Raw genomic sequence first — 18251 nt, 5'->3', positions numbered from 1 at the left:
TTCAATGTTGTTTTTGTTTAAATCGATGCAATACTTCCATATTATTCAACTAAATCAATTTTCTATTTAATGAAGTCTTACCTTATGGTTCAGTTGCATACTCCTTGGAGTGCAGTGATCAATGTTAGTCTCGAGAGATTTAATTGAAAAGTGCAGAAATTGATAAAGGTATGCCATTATGCATTTGAAGAGAGTCATAGCATCTGTTGTTTAGATGTATGAATTAGTTTTCCAGACAACAAAGTTTCTCAGTGCTACTTTGTGAATCTATATTCAGGGGTATCTTATCTACTTTTTTTCCCCTACATTTTAAATAGTGCCGCTTTTCCTCTTTCATATTACCAATGATTATGTTTCAATTTATTTTTCTGTCTAAAGTGTCATTTGGGCTGAAAGTGTTAAGAATTTGAATTAGCTAATGAAGAATTTTTAATAATGGGATATAATGCCTAATCTTCAATTTTAAGAGAAAGGATGCAAATTGTGATATACATTGAGATCTCAGCTGTGTGTTTTATAAGGAAATACATTAACAGTTTCACAGTTATTTTTCCTTGATATGTTGGCCTTATACAAATTTTCCATGGTGAATATATATTACTTTAAAATGAGGGAAGATGCAAAACGTTACTGTCCTTGACCTCGTGTATTTTTCTTTCTCTTTTTTTTTCCCATTTTTTTTTTAATTTGAGTATAGTTAACACATAATGTTACATTAGTTTCTGGTGTTCAACGTAGTGATTCAACTTTTCTATACCTTATGCTATGTTCACCACACATGCAGCTACCATCTGTCGCCATACAACACTATCCCAATATGATTAACTGTATTCCCTCTGCTGTACTTTTATTCGTGTGATCTATTTATTTCATTATTGGAAGCCTGTACCTCCCACTCCCCTCCAGTCATTTTGACCATCCCCTACCCCTGTCCACTGGCAGCCAGCAGTTTGTTCTCTGTATTCTAGGTCTTATTCTGCTTTTTGTTTGTTTATTCATTTGTTGTTTTTTTTAGACTCCACATATAAGTGAAATTGCCATATGTCTTTTTCTTTTGACATCTTCAGTATGCTGATGATAAACATGGCCAGAAAAACACTGCTGTGGGACAACAAAATCTGTCTAAGATGAGTTGGAACTAGATAGGCAAAAATCATGATTTCGTATGTCCATTCAACTGAAAGAACCATGGCAAAATATTGCATCTTGAGAAGAAGGGCATAACCTTATCAAAGATATTGGAGAATAAACATGTTTGTCATTGGGACAATGTCAATAGTAAATGGAAATTCACTTAAGTGCATGGACTGGCCAGGAAGGATCCAAAGGGGATATCAAAATAGCTAAGTGATGGGTGGTTAAGTCTCTACAGATACATATTTAAATAGTGTAATTCAGAGCTTTAAATTATAGTCATTGTTGCAGTATCGAAGCACAAATTGAGTGTATAGAATTAATGTTCATTTTTGAGTTTTTAATTTACAAGTTTGATGAAAGATTATTTGATTTGTGATTAAATTAATAAAATGTCACCATGTAATATGAAGCTATTTTATTAGTGATGTAGAAATTAATAATAAAATTAAAACTTGAGAGAAAATGGGGGGATCTTTAGAATTAAGGGAGGAAAACTTTTTTCTTTCAATTTTTTTAATGTTTATTCATTTTTGAGAGAGAGATAGAACACAAGCCAGGGAGGGACATAGAGAGAGGGAGACACAGAATCCGAAGCAGGCTCTAAGCTCTGAGCTGTCAGCACAGCAGGGCTCAAACCCACAAACTGTGAGATCTTGACCTGAGCCAAAGTCAGATGCTTAACTGACTAAGCCACCCAGGCGCCCCCTGAGGGAGGAGACCTTTTATTTTTTTTTTTTATTTTTTTTTTTTTAAATTTTTTTCAACGTTTATTTATTTTTGGGACAGAGAGAGACAGAGCATGAACGGGGGAGGGGCAGAGAGAGAGGGAGACACAGAATCTGAAACAGGCTCCAGGCTCCGAGCCATCAGCCCAGAGCCTGACGCGGGGCTCGAACTCACGGACCGCGAGATCGTGACCTGGCTGAAGTCGGACGCTTAACCGACTGCGCCACCCAGGCGCCCCGGAGGAGACCTTTTAAATAAATGCAGGATCTGAGGTTTCACTACTTGAAAATGAACTTGTATGTAAAACATTAGGGCTTTACATCAGAGACGAAGAGAGTTTATTACTCACAGCAACAGACAAATCACCAAGGCAGTGTGGTGAGGACCAGATAGTATCTCCACATCCAGAGAGGCGCCTTGCATGAGTGGACCCTGAAATAAGAAAACTCTCATTTTTTTAAGGGATTACTGGCTACCTGCCCCACCTCCAAAGATACATTTGGAGGCTGAGCTCAGCCCAGTTTAATCTTCAGAATGAGAAAAGAAATGGTGGCATATTGGTGGCTGACTGCAGCAAAAACAAAATGAAAGGAGAGAGAAGTGCTTCAGATATCTGCTTGTCTTCTTTTTGTTCCCCTATATTTTGCACTTTAGATGTTACTTTAATTTTTTTTTTTTCAACGTTTATTTTTTTTTGGGACAGAGAGAGACAGAGCATGAACGGGGGAGGGGCAGAGAGAGAGGGAGACACAGAATTGGAAACAGGCTCCAGGCTCTGAGCCATCAGCCCAGAGCCTGACGCGGGGCTCGAACTCACGGACCGCGAGATCGTGACCTGGCTGAAGTCGGACGTTTAACCGACTGCGCCACCCAGGCGCCCCTAGATGTTACTTTAAAATAAGCTCTGTTTTCTGCAAGTGTTACTGCAGTAGAATTCTAGACCTTTAGTATCATGGAAACACACGCACCATTTATGTTCATTTTACATGAGACACTCAGTGAAGAGAAGGCTTGAATCTGCATGTGTCTTCCTTTTGCCTGCAGGCTTCCGTAGACTGGACCACTTAAGCACATCTTTGATTATGGGAGTCTGAAGTTAAGAAAACTTTCCGTAAAACTCTTGTAGGTTTTAGCTTAAGAAACTGAAACAGTTACAATCTGGTACTTATGACACTATTATGCAAACAAACCTTTTGGTGGCAACATATTTGAAATTCTAGAGAGGGGTGCTTTATTTTCCTCTTCTGTGAGTTTTTTTTTTTTTTGCAAATAATCTAAGGAATGAAATGATCATCAGAAAATTGCTGCTATTCACATTTTAGCTACAAATCAACAAGACATCATTTAGCTGAGTGGCCATCAACTGCTCCATTACTGGGCCTGGAAAGGGCTCTTTATTACAGGAAGTGCCATTCATAGGATTGACACTTCTATATGAATTAATGATTACTTACAATTACGATGACTTTTAAATGAAGGTGACATTTATTCTGGTTACTTTTTGGGAAAATGCATTTATTTTGCGCACCTAACTTTATCCTATTTGCCAGGAATTCAGATCACTTTAAGGCAAATATATTTCTCATGCCAGGTTGGAAAACAAAACAAAACAAAATAACTCTTTGGAGTATATAGATATTTTGGGGATCCAAAGAACATTCTTCTAGTAGAATTGCAATGATCAGTAGCTAACATTTATAAATATTGTAAACAAAATGTATTTTCTATGATGAGTCAAGCAATTAATAGTCTAACACAGAGGTCAGCAAACTTTTTCTTGAAAGGACCAGAGAGTAAATATTTTAGGCTTTGTGAGCCATTTCATTTGTTGCAGCTATTCAAACCTACAATTATAGTGTGAAAGCATCCACAGGGAAATATAAATGAATAAATAAATAAACATGATTGTGGACCAAATTTGGTGGACATAGATTTGTCCCATAGCCATAGCTAGAGTTTGTGGACCACTGGTCTAGTGTACTAAACTAACTCTGTGTGTGTGTGTGTGTGTGTGTGTGTGTGTGTATTTCTTTGAGCAACATGTGGGTTAGGGATGCTGACCCTCCACACAGTAAAAAATGTGCATATATTGAGGCCCCTGGTTGGCTCGGTGGGTTAAGCGTCTGACACTTGATATCTGCTCAGGTCATGATCTCATGGTCCTGAGATGGAGCTCCAGTTTGGGCTCTGGGCTGTCAGTACGGAGTCCGCTTGGGATTCTCTCTCCCTCTCTCTCTGCCCCTCCCCTCCTCATTTTCTCTCTCAAAATAAATAAATAAACTTAAAAAAACTATGCAAAAAGATTTGACTCCCTAAAAACTTAACTACTAATAACCTAGTGTTGACTGGAAGCCATATCAATAACATAGTCAATTAACACTTGTTTTGTATTTTATATGTATTATGTACTGTAATTCTTACAATAAAGTAAGCTAAAGAAAATGATGCTTTTTTTTAAGTTTGTTTATTTTGAGAGAGTTGGGGTGGGGAGAGGGGGAGAGGTGGAGAGAGGGAGAGGGAGAAGAAAGGGAGAGAGAGAATCCCAAGCAGGCTCTGCACTGTGAGTGCAGAGCCCTACACAGAGGCTTGATTTCATGAACCATGAGATCATGGCCTGACCTGAGATCGAGTCGGATGCTTAACTAAGTCACCCAAGCACCCTGAAAACAAAGTGCTTTTAAGAAAATAATAAGAGAAATTGTCTTTATAGTATTGTACCATATTTATTGAAAAAAATCTGCATATAAGTGGACCTGTATAGTTCAAACCCATGTTATTCATAGATTAACTGTATGTATATAGTTTATTGATATGTATATATTTTATATAATTTAATTAATAGTAAATTATTAAATTACATTAATTTAATATTAATAACATATTAATTTATAATATATAACATATAATTTAAATTTAATACCAGAATGTTATTCAAGTAGGTTACCTAAGTTTAGATTTCCAAGGTAATGCTAAAGAAAAATTAATCTGACACTTGTTAAAATAGTAAGGAAGACTTTATTCATGATTATTATAATAGAAGTGAGACTATTGCTATAGAGGGAGAGAGACTCAACTGAACTCTGAATACAGAAATGGAACTAGAGATTTATTGCCAAAGAACCAAGTGGGGGGTGGGCAGTAGGGGAAAATTACTGAGAGGACATATGGAGGTTACAGGATTCTTACTAAACTGGCCTAACAGGATTCTCATTAAATGCAAGTCCAACCACTTAGATTTCACAGCTGGAGGGCGAAGAATTTGATCAGACATCAATGATTGGGCATATTGTAACTAAACTGGCTTAGCAGGATGTGGTAAAGACAGGCCAAGGTCAAGGACTAGTCTAGAAGAGGGCTCAGAGGAGGCTGACTGAATTTTGGTCAAGAAAGGAGTCTTTGTCACTAGTGCTAAATCTATTTCTAATTAAATTCGTAACAGTGAAAAACATAACATGTGAAAGATAGTGGAAAGATTTAGTCCTGTAGCAGAGAAAACTATTTCTTGAGATCCTTCAATTGGATATATACTATACATATTATATATTTTATATAATACAGAAATTTCAAAGAACTGAATGTTGGTTCCCCAGCCCCCCCCCCCAATAAAAACATCAAGGTGACAGCTGAAGCTATTGCTCACTTTGGTAAAGGAGATCACCGTCTTGACAGAGAATGAACAGCACATGGAAAAGAACGGAGAAAGGAAGGTATGTTTGAGGTTTGGGGGATCTAGTTTGACAGGTCTGTCATTAGCAGTCTTGATTGGAATTGGGGGAGTTTGTGTTGTAGGAGTTTAGGATTGATCTATTCAAGGAGGTGAGGGTTTGGGGAGGCTCTCAAATAGTCATCAGTCATTTGGTTGAGCTGTGTATTGTTCTGAGAAAGAGATATTTGCTTTAGTAGGTACTAGTCCAGTATTCTGTTTTTCAAACAAATGGGTTTTCACAAAGTTCTCTGTAGGAGTGGAGGAGATGAAGTTATTTGCAACCTCATCTTCCTGGCAAGAGTTTCCTGAAATATTAAAGTCATATTAGTGCAGACAGTTGAATGGTAAACTCATGTTAATATAGATAGTAAGATCTGTGGGTGTGAATCCTCTCGCTTCTCAAAGGAACAAGAAATAGGTCCTTTCTTGTGTTTATAAAGTAATTGAAAACCCAAAACAGTGTATTGAAACTAAATAAAATAGATAGTATTTTTTTTAACTTTAACATTTATTTATTTTTGAGAGACAGAGTGTAAGCAGGGGAGGGGCAGAGACGGAGGGAGACACAGAATCCAAAGCAGGCTCAAGGTTCTGAGCTGTCAGCAGAAAGCCCGATGCGGGACTGGAACCCATGAACCCTGAGATCATGACCTGAACCGAAGTCGGTCCCTCAACCGACTGAACCACCCAGGTGCTCCGTAAAATACATAGTAATTTTTAAAGAAATATACTATTAAATATTAAATAAATTAAACATAGAAATTATGAAAAGGGAAAGATTGAGTGAGGGCTCTGTAAATTTGGGGAACTTAATGGTGCTTGGAAACACAGGTATAGTCAGGGCAGCACCTGGGCAGTGTGTGTCATTAGCAAAATAGAGTAGGGGTGAGGTACAAGATGTGTAAACAAGAATAAACAACAGATGATCTGGACTATTTTATAGAGCATTAGGTGACAATAGCTATGTAAATATATGTTGAAGCCAGGTAGTGAGTAACCTGACTGCCAGGCTTTGATTTTATACTTTATTATTCGTGAGCCATGACTATTTTTGGTGCATATGACAAAATACAAAGTGGTGTTTAGAATGTGTTAGGCTGTGTGATTGGAATAAACTAGAGGCATAGAGAACATGTGAAAAACTGAAACACTCTTCCAAGTGAAAGGTTATAAAGAACAGTATTAATATAGGAGGTGAAGAAGTAGAGAAGACACAGTAGACATACATGTGTGCATATATATGGAACTTTGAAGGAGGATATAGCCATAAGTATAAGGAGTTGACTTTTTGTCTACTGACCTTTCTATAGCTGCAAGACATTTATGTGATCTGACATAGAATTGGACACACAAAACTGGCATACGGGGAGGGGTCAGAACCAGAGTTGAAAGTTGAAGAATCAGTATAGGAAGGTCTGAGTAGAAGGGATCACTCAGACAACAGCAGTTGGAAAAAAAAATAAGTAAATAAAGCTCAGTGCTGAACTTGAAAGGATGTCTTTGTTTAGGTAGCAAGGAGGCGGGTTAGAACAGATAGAAATTTTTGAGTAAATTATTCCAGGGCAAAGCAATGGTTCAAAGTCAAGAAAGATGATTTCAAAATCCTTCTGTTCATCATCATCATCATCATACACTGCAAAATCAAGTGAGGTACGGATTAAGCTTGGTGGAAGAGCACATTGGATTTGGTTAATTTCAGGTCAGTGGTAATGTTGCAAATTTGCAATTTCAGCAGCATAAGGACAGCAGCTACACAGCAGGAAGATACAGAGAACAGCACATAGGGCAGAGGCACAGAATAATGCAGAAAACTTATGTAGAACGTTTATTGAAACAAACCTGGGGGAGAGTGAAAGAGCTGGATGCAGGTGATTATATTATTATTAATTATTATTATTAAAAATAAAAATGTATGCTCTGAAAAGTACAAGTAGCTGGCAAGAGGTACCAGCAATCAAAGATACTTAAAAGTTTGGAGAATACTGATTTGGCCATGAAACAGCATTTTGCTTTGCAAAGGAGAAAGATTACCTCATTCTCAATGTCTGGGAAAAAAGGAGTATGTATAGAGCAAGATTTTGAGGTAGGCAGGAAAGGTAAATGAAGCCATTTTTCATGTCTTCAGTTTTCACAGGTAAATATGTGGTTCTTTAAAAGTGACAATAAAAAAAAGTGAGGATACTTTTGCATAGTTATGAGCAGTGTTTTAGGAGAGATGAATGAGGGGTCTGCTGTGTTTCAAATATGATTAGTTCAGTATTCCAGATTTAATGTTGATATGTTAAATGATTAAATCTTAACTTGATATTTAACAAATTCTTTCAAAAATCATTTGAGCATTTTCTGTGGTAATCGTTTCATTATTTTCTTTCACTGTTTTTAGATTTTTTTTAGTTCATTATTTGAATGTGACTTAAGAGATTTTAGACGCCATGGAGTTTTTATTTTAGATATCAAAAACAGATTTTTTAAAAAATTTTTTGCAAAAGGGAGAATGTGAGCAGAGATGCAGAGAGAGAGGGATAATCTCAAGCAGGCTCTATGCTGTCAGCACAGAGCCCCATGTGGGGCCCAAACTCATGAAACTGTGAGATCATGACCTGAGCAGAAGTCAAAAGTCTGATGCCTAACTGACTGAGCCACCCCGGTGCCCCCAAAACAGATTTAAAAAAAAAAAAAACAAAGATCATATTTGAATTAATATCTCCAAAATAGTTGATTTGCCACACTTTTTTTTCAGTTTTTGAAAACTGTCTTTATAGATAGATGATAGATTTTGTTTTGAAATGTTCAAAGCAAATTATCCTATCAAAATTAAATGCATACTTACATTATCAATAATAACATCAATGACAACAAAAACAAGAAAGTACTTTTATATTGATGCACATGGAAGGTGAATTTTCCGAAGGTTAACCCTCGGAATAACCTGTTAAGCAAACTGATTTTATTACTTTTTGCAGATATGGAGGACAACATTTTGTCAGTCTTAGAAGGTCCAGAAGGAGGAGATAATTGGGTGGGGGTGGGGAGATAAGTATAGGGCTGGGGATCTGGGCTTGAATGGTTAATGGTCTTTCGCTGTGAGAACCTGTTTGAAGTTTGCCATGTTTCATGATGTAATAGCTTAGGATTGGTGGACAGAGAGGCAGCCATCTTGAGGTTAGTATTAATTAAACAGGTGTTTAATGATTAAGAATTTGCTCAGTTTTAAGAGCTTATTATTCAGATTAATTAATTTTTATTGAGTTTCTGAAAAAATGAGTTTGTATAGTTTTATAATTTCTATGGGCAAGAACTTGGAGTAACTCAAAATTAAATCTTATGGATGTAGTCTCCTTTGGTTCTTGGTCCTGAACATTTGGAGCAAACATCGAGGCCTCACTTCTCTCAATGTCGTTAGTAAATTGAGAATTGAGCTGTTATGTGAAGTGCTTTACTACCTGCTTTGTGTAGATCTAAAATAAAAATAAAAAAAAAAAACACATTTACCTGAATGATCTAAAGTCTATTTATTTATTTTGAAAGAGAGAAAGCACGGGTGTACATGCATGAGAGAGTAGGGGAGGGGCAGAGAGCAAGGGGGAGAGAGAATCCCAAGCAGGCCCTGCGCTGATAGCAGTGTGGAGCCTGCTTGAACTCACAAACTGTGAGATCACGACCTGAGCTGAAATCGAGAGACAGACACTTAACCTACTGAGCCACCAGGTGCCCCCCTGAATGATTTAAAGCTAAAATATACTATTATGTTTTTCCTTTTGTTAGACACATTAAGGAGAATAGGAATAGAAATTACATTAATAATAATCATTTAGGGAGACAGACACTAAGAATATATTTTTGGACCTCAGGATAGAGAGGCTAGATAGTGATTCTATCTTGTCACACCTTTTTATTTAAAACAAAAATGACTGAATCAAATATGTGTTCAGGACAATTGACTCTTAACTTTCAATGATCTGAAAGAAAGAAAGATGATTTAGTCAATGTGCTGTATAGACATGCATGATACTGTGTTTTAAAGAATGTTTCAAATACACCTCCCTTAAAATTTCTGTGCTAATGCACTTTATTCATTGCTCTTACTCAGTCGTATCTCATCACCTAATATTAAACAAAATATGACATGGCAATTTTGAAATATAGTTCTAGAAAGTAATTTAATAATGTAATAACAGGAGTATCAAAATGGGAGATTCTACTAGTGATTATAAATCAAACAGGATAGGATAAATAGGAGACCCAGAAGACCAAATTTTGAAGAACAGAAAAAAAAAATTAATAAAGGCAGATATTAGATGCTTTTAAAATAATTCATGCAGGGGTGCCTGGGTGGCTCAGTCAGTTGAGCATCCATCTTTGGCTCAGGTCATGATCGCATGGTTTGTGAGTTCAAGCCCTGCATCAGGCTCTGTGCTGACAGCTCAGAGCCTGGAGCCTGCTTCAGATTCTCTCTCTCTCTCTCTCTCTCTCTCTCTCTCTCTCTCTCTCTCTCTCCCCCTCTCTGTCTCTCTCTCTGCCCCTCCCCCACTCACACTCTGTGAGTTTAAATAAACATTTAAAACAACATTAAAAAAATTTAAATAATTCATGCCAAAATCTGTATTAAATTTTAAGCTAGAGAGTTACACTTGAATTAAAGAAAGTAGTTTTCTCCTGCTAATGCAATGTTGAGTCTAGTGGTAACATTTGCAGGTGTACAGATCTCAAGGTATTTGTAAATCTCAAATCTCTGTACATGTTTTTCAAGTCTAAGTAATTATTCAGCAAAATTTACTTTTCAAATATTAAATTTAGTATTTATCTTCTCAAACAAACTTCGCTTCCTTCTACTTTGGTTCTAAGGAGAACAAAACCTAATTTTCCTTCCTCTACTCTTGATATAATCCATCACCTGCTTAGAGTTTTCTCTTAATGTGAGAGACTCTGGAGCCATACATTACTCTAACCCTTCCACTGAAGAGGAACCACTATTCATATTACAGTTGCTCTCTGAGCTCTTCTTCCTTCTTAAGGCCAAAGACCTCATCCCTGTTTAGAATTCTGTGATGTGTTTGTCCTCTAGAAGAAGAACCACACATTGCTGGCTTTTGGTTGTATCTTCACAGTATAATAGAAAGGGGAAAATTTTTTTCCTTTGACTTATAGTGAAAATATTATGAGGATGTCTTGATAAGGCATGCTTGTCGGGTCTTCAATATCAAGAGGTGGTCCAGAATTGAGAATATCAAGAAAAATAACAGAGGTGTTAAGGTTCGACTCTTTATTCATGCAAACATTAACTGAGAGCAGAAAGAAGACTCGAATCAGCTGGCAAAGCCAAATGAATAACCCAGACCAGTGTTGCTGCTGAGTTATGATTCTAAACACAGGGTAGAAAAGAAAGGCCAGAGAGGAAAGGAATATAAATCAAAATAAATATTTATTATTTGTGTACAACTGTTGTTTGTTCTACATCACTAGAAAAGACAACAGGTAAAGTTAGTGAGAGGAGAACTCAGTTTATTTATAGCTGATGAGAGAAGTTCAGAAGGTGATACAGGCCTTATTTTGAAGATCTGCCCATACGGCCTGCTTCAGAAAGTAACTTGAATATCTTTTATTTTTTTTTTGCCTCTTTTCCTACTTTCTTAAAACACCATTTGTTGTTCCTGATTCAATGTTCCATTGTCCTCATTAAGCTCAAGAGGAACTACTGGCCTCCTGTGCCATCCTTAACCTTAGTAGGAGAGTCATATTGAACTCTCAGTCTTCTTAAATGAAACACAGATACAAAAAAGACAAATTTCTGCTAGTATTGATTGCTTCTCATCATATGATTTCTGACTATAGCTTTTTATAATATTGAAATGACTAGAGAACAAGCGAGAAAACCTAGTTCTGTCTGAATTTTCAGACATTTCCATATAATCTTCATAACCCACCATGGAGTACTTGTTTACCATTATACATGTGAAGACATTTGGGTTCTGAGAAATTGTATCTTGTATAACTTCATTCACTGTGGATAGTGGACCCAAACTCCTTCAATATTGCCTTTCTTCCAAGAATGGACAGAGGGTTAGGGAGGTGCAATACTATGCAAAAGTTAGAATTGAGCAAAATTGGACAGAAGATTATCATTAAAAAAACACTCATGTCTACTTTTATTTGGGTATTTTTTACACACACACACACACACACACACACACACACACGTATATGTAATATGTATATATTTAACTTCTGAGTATCCTCTCTGACAGCTTTCCCTCCTGTTGATATTTTCAGTCTGACATATTCTTAGGATGATTTAATTTCCTGACATATGTGGTTGAAGTTAACTCATATATAAGATCAACAACTGTCCAGAAGCCATGTGGTTATTTAAAAAAACCTCATTTCCCTCAGAGATTTTGGGCTGTGGTCACACAAGCCAGATAACCTGTCAGAGACAAAATTCCCAACCCTAAGGAGAAAGATTGGATGGGAATTGAGGGGTGGTAGGACGGGAAGCATAAAGTGTGCATGAGGGTGGTCCAGTAGGAGTAGCTTAGACTTGTGTCCAGTTACGGTAAATGACAGCCTTTATTGTCAGCTTAACTGGATTATGAATCAGTAACAGCTTATCTTGGTAACTGGAGGCATTTTTTGTCCCTTCTTTCTCATCCCGGAATGGGCAGCAGATTTCCCGTATTTTAATTAATTTTTAGTTGTTAAACCAGAAACCTGAGTGGCCCTCTCACTAACCCTGTTTTCACTGCACAATAGACCATGTGCTAGCCAGGCTTCCTGATCACTGCAGAAGATTAATGTGAGCCAAATACAAAAATTTGCTCCGTTATTAAAGGCTAACAATGATTGTTCTAAGTGTGTCTGTTTGTTATGCACATTTTCTCCTCTACAGTTCATTGCATTACCTAGTAAATGTGTTTGTCAATTGTTAATATCTTTGTTGTTGCAGATACAGATGTGGTGTATAAAAGCGAGAATGGACATGTCATTAAACTGAATATAGAAACAAATGCCACCACATTATTATTGGAAAACACAACTTTTGTAAGTAATGAAAAATTAATTACTTTATGCATTTCAGTGTTGTTTTGAATGCTCTCTAGGTGCACTTAACTTTTTTCTTCTTCAGTTCCAGCACCTGCAAAACATTTCAGGTAAAGAGGGCTGGAATATCATTAGAATCAGTACATCTATTAATAGAAAATGCCCATGTGACCATCTGCTTCATTTCTCTCCATTTCTCTTCATATCTCCCCATTTTAGTAAATGAGAAATGTTTCTAAGAATGAAATTTCCTTACAGTGAATATTTCTTCCAATATTTTCTATGTAAAATCAGTCATATGAATATCAAGATTAAAAAAAAAATCTGACACAAGTTATCACAACCTTTTTCTCCCAGTTTTCATTCTTCCTGACTTCTAATTTTGTTGTGGTTTTCTGGATCAAGCAGAAGGCAGGCTTTCTAAAACTGGCCTTCTGCTGGAGTTGATGTGTTTTGCTTTTATGATTTAGGCTTCTATCATTTTCAGTTTGCTTCTCCAGAATCACTGGTTAGCCTGACAATGTTTAAATAATGGAATGTATTTGTTTTGCTCTTACAAAAGAATATGAATCTTGTCTTTCTTGTAAATTCAAATTTCTTAAGGCTAGATTTTGTGATGATTATTTGTTGAGTGAGTGTTAATGAATGAAATGTTGCAGATACTCAAAATTCAGTTGTCAAACACCACTGAAAAATAGTGCACAGTTATTTGCTGACAGTTTTATATAATCAAAGGTTCAGTATATTACCTATAACATGGCTTTGTATAAAGCCATAGTCCAGAGCCTCAGAGGACCTTCTATGCAAATTAAATCAGTGAGCAAATCATGAGCTACTTTTTTTTTTCTTTTTTCTACTTGTACATCTGAAATAGACCTCAAGACTTCATGTTTATTATAGGATGGCCAGGTGAAATATACTGGAACCTTCTCTTGTTTAGTATTTTTATATATTAAGAAAAAAATAGTCATTGAAATCATGAAGTGCTTATATAGTTATATATCTATTAAGCTATATTAAACCAAACATCTGATGTACTTTAGTAATTAGGTCAGCAACTAACAGAATAAAGACATTTTTGTTTTTAAACTCATCGGTTAATTCACAGAGATTAGAGGGACAGCTTCTGAATGCAACTGTTCATAAGGCGTATTACTCACTTTCTAAATAAATGGATTTCCTTAGGGCAGAAAATACTAACCCTAATGAAAAAGTTTAATAAACAGAATAGAGCAATGTGTATTATTTTTTAATTGCATGGTCCTCAGGGATACTAGAGAAAAGGCTGAGGAATTACCAAGAGATGTTGAAATGAATGGAAAAGAAGCCTTCCGTAGGATAGAAGGCAGAAAGCAGGAATTGGTAATGACAGAGGGTATGCTAATGATTGGCTGATTAAAGTCAGTATGAATTGATTGTCAGTAAAATTAGTTTAGGGAAAAAAACTAAATGCATTTTGTTGTTGCTGTTGTTTTGTTGTTTTATCATAAAGTGTCATTTTTGATGTGGAGTATAGACCTTCAGTGGCCAGACGTTTAAGTTAGTTATAGGCATTCAGTACATGAAGATTCAGTTATGTGACTATTCCTTACTGACCTTTGCCTTTATACAGGCTGGTGAGGTCTTCACTGTGGTCACAGATTATGTATTTTTTTCGACATTTGGTCCTTGCTTTCTTAGCTTCTATGATACATGTTTTGTTGGTACCTCACACCACCCCCACCTCATCTTGCTGTAGTTTCTCCATGTGTTGATTAATACCATTTTATCTTTGTGCATGTGTGTTTAATCTTTTTGAATCCTTTTGAGGTCTCTTCTACTCTCTTGTATGTAGGCAATGACTCTTAATTACCACAGAGTCATATTTAGCAAATATTCCAATTTACTGATCTTCTAAGATTCATGGGCTCCCTAAAGACATTTATCTCACAACACAGATAATTAAGCAATTTATAAGTCCTAGAGGTGTCGAATTGACTGTGGGCGGGGGGGGGGGGTTGGTGCAAGGATAAGGGATTGGAGTGTGGCATATATTTGCAACTAGTTAACTGAAAACTGTAAAAGAAAACAAAAAACAAATATACAACCATGATTCTATATTTCTTCAGAGGAATTCATTTAATCATTTCCTCCCCACTCCATGATAGCATTATTAAATGTAGTTGTATTTTCAAAGCTCATGCTAGGCTAAAGTCTGGATTTACTTTCCTCAAAGGCCATTCTGTTGAAAAAAAATCTCTTACTAGAGCATAAGAATTTTATTAACACAGCAGTTTTTTTCATTGAACAATTATCAATATTTTAATTAGAATCATAATTAATTGGCTATGATCACTATAAAGGCTGTGTAGTCAAAGTGCCAAGTCAATTAAGAAAATAAACACATTACTGATAGAAATGTGATAACAGAATAGCTTATTATTTGGTAGGAAATACCAAATGTAACAGTCTAAAATGTAACAGTCATTTTATTATAAAAATTAAGATAACACCACATTGTGATTTCCCTCTTAAAAATATTTTAAATATGAATAGTGTGTACTTTTTAGCTATGTAATCGTGGTTAGCAGACTCTGAGTAACAATAATACTGGACCCGGCTTTCAAAAATAAAACAAAAGTACATCATTTTCCTAAAATTATTGTCTTAAGGCTTCTTTTGGATTGAAGATAGGTAGATTTTTTAATGAACGAGGAAATTAAAGAGTATATAACTTTTTGAAGTTTTAAATTGTTAAATTTTGCACAATTTGAGTTGTGCAAAAGAACTGGTTTAGCCTCAAAACTGCTCTTAATCATTTTTAAGTGTTTGGAAATTTTATCTCTTAAAGCCAGACTATTTCAAACAAAAGCTCATTCACAATGAAATAATGAAGAAATGTTTCATAAGTATTAGCTGTATTCTTTCTGCTGTCAGTAAATTGAATATCACCAGTGGTCTTAGCAGAATACACCAGCAACCATAAATAGTTCTGTCAAATCACCAGTTTAAATTAGAAGGGAATTGGAAACATGGGCCTGATGTACTAATATGGAAATGGGTGATTGATGGATAAGACTCATATCTTTTTGATTCTGAAAATCTGCAAGCTTTTAAAAACATACTAGAGGGAGGAACTTCATATATGGAAGCAGATGATTCCAAGGAAAATGTTAGCTACACATTTTGGGGGGGTCCAACTATCTTTTTATAGGCCATTAAAAAAATAGTAGGTTTGACTGGAACCAGGGAGTATTTATTGACTCATTGTGTGTGGAGAGATCTTCCATTGGCTTGCATGCCATCATAATATTTCTATTTATTTTTTTAATTTGTTTTGCCACTAGGTCTGTGGGGGTGGAGGGAATAGATCCAACTGATTTTTTACCACCATGAAATCAAGAAACTTATTTTTCAGTTCATGTTGAAGGAAATAGGTGCCCTATCAAAAAATTCTGGCACCAATAAATACTTACTGGATAGAGACACCCAAAATTTCACCTCTTAAAATTTGAAATAAAGATAAGGAGGGCACTTATTGTGATGAGCACTGGGTGTTGTATGTAAGTTATGAATCACTAAATTCTATCCCTGAAAGTAATATTATGCTAACTGGAATTTAAATAAAAACTTGGAAAAAATTAAAATAAAGATAGGTTATTAGACAGTTCTGACTGCCTGAGTGGCTTTATATGTTGGCTCTAATCCTGGAGAATTTGTTTTTGTTTTTGTTTTTGTTTTAAGATCTAGCTTTAGCACTATGTGTTGGTATCCTGGTAGTGAGTAATATCAGTATTGTAACTAATATTGATGGGCCAATGAAATCACAGGAATTGCACACTTATGCAGTTGCTGTGTGCATGACAATACAGTTTCTTTCTTTCGAGCAGTGGTTCTCAGTTGGTCTAACTTTGTCATCAAGAGACATTTTGCAAGTCTGAAGACATTCTTGATTGTTATGGCTGGAGATGAGCAGTGAGTGTGCCATGGGAATCTAGTCACAGATGCCACTAAACATTCTACAATGCACAAGACAGCTCCTTCCAACGACAACAAAAATTGGCTAGTCGAGAACATCAGTAGTGGAAATTTGCAAGATCTGGTTCTAGGCAGGAATACCAGGGAAACCATGAGATAATTAACAGGTCGTTTTTAGTTTTTTTGTTTTTTTTCTTAAGATGACAACAAGGAATGGTTCTCTTTTTCTGTCAGAAAAGATTTTCAGCTGAAGCTTCCACCTTCATTTTCTTGAGACATGTTTCTTCTTTTTATGGACAGTCCTGGAAAAGAAGACCAGCAGGCATGAATATAATCATTTGGCCTTGGATTTCTCTTCTTTGGATAGGGCAGAGGACAGGCCAAAAGTATGAACCCAGATTTCATATAATTTTCTGGGGTACTTCTAATTGAGACATGTTGTTATTGTTCCAACAAGTTAGTATCACTTACTGGCTATTGTCAACTATTTGACAAAGAAGTAAGTGATTTCCTTTAAGTTAGAAGATGAAAACTCATGACTACTTGATGTTCCAGTCATCATGATTCTTTTTTTTTTAATTGTTTTAATGTTTATTTTTGAGAGAGATAGAGCTTGAGTGGGGGAGGGGCAGAGAGAAGAAGACACAGAATCTAGAGCAGGGTCCAGGCTCTGAGCCATCAGCGCAGAGCCCAACGTGGGGCTCGAACTCGAGGATGAGGAGACCATGACCTGAGCTGAAGTCAGATGCTGAACCAACTGAGCCACACAGGTGCCCCAGCCAGCATAATTCTTTACATTGGCATTATATTGTTTAATATAAAATATAACAATAATAATATATTATTTAATTTAATTTTTAGTTAACATAGAGTGCAATATTGGTTTCAGGAGTAGAATTCAGTCTTCAGTTTGGGCATATCCGTCTTCTATCCAAAAGCAATAACCACTCCCTATCATTAGATACATTTATATTTCTGACATTTTTTTTTATTATTCACCTTGAAAGTATGTAGTTCCTTTGTACACCCATATTCATTTTAAAAATGATCATTTGTATTTAATTAGATGATGTTCATAATTTCCAACTCTTAGGCATCAAAGAAGTATCATACTATATTCACACCATCAATGCACATTCAGGAGAATGGAAATAAGGTAATATTTTTCAGCAAGGATTGGAATATTTTGTTTATGTTTTTTCATTTAAGAAAGAGGACATGGAATCTACTGTGAATATTTAGGTTGTTCAAAATTTTCTCTAAGTTAGATGAATGTGAAAATGAATTCCTGCATAGTTTTACAAGTAATCGTTGTCAAAACAGGAGAATCGGAAAGGAAAATTTTGATCCTCACCCTGGAAGTTTCTTCAAGGACAAATATAAAATGTGAGAACAGATACTCTTGTCTCCATATGTTGGCGAGTGTGACATGATTATTCTAAAATTCCATACACTTATTCATACAGTTCCCTATAGGTGATAAAGACTTGAAGAGAGACCACTCCATATTCTTTTTCACGCTTAATTAGCATTGTGAATGATCCATGAAACAGATGCTACTACATTTATTCGATGGGATAAAATGTCTTGGATGGTATAAACATTTTTTTAATATATCAAAGGTCTCCTTTGTGTAGGAGCAAAACACTACTTTCTATTTAAACATCACTTACTTAACCATTTGAAC

The 18251-nt window shown here is 35.8% G+C and overlaps 1 protein-coding gene across 1 annotated transcript in view; it reads left to right on the top strand.

Moving 5' to 3' along the window:
• The window catches only part of DPP10 (dipeptidyl peptidase like 10), a 502021-nt gene that overhangs the window by 153924 nt on the left and 329846 nt on the right, over window positions 1-18251 (top strand). Inside the window, exon 4 of the mRNA XM_030323703.1 lies at window positions 12513-12607. Coding sequence (XP_030179563.1) covers window positions 12513-12607 — 95 coding nt within the window. The remainder of the gene's footprint in view (window positions 1-12512; window positions 12608-18251) is intronic.

This window comes from Lynx canadensis, chromosome C1 (assembly GCF_007474595.2).
Source record: "Lynx canadensis isolate LIC74 chromosome C1, mLynCan4.pri.v2, whole genome shotgun sequence".
NCBI classification, from domain to species: domain Eukaryota; kingdom Metazoa; phylum Chordata; class Mammalia; order Carnivora; family Felidae; genus Lynx; species Lynx canadensis.
The sequence above is the reverse complement of the archived record's forward strand: the minus strand, read 5'-3'. Positions and strand labels throughout refer to the sequence as shown.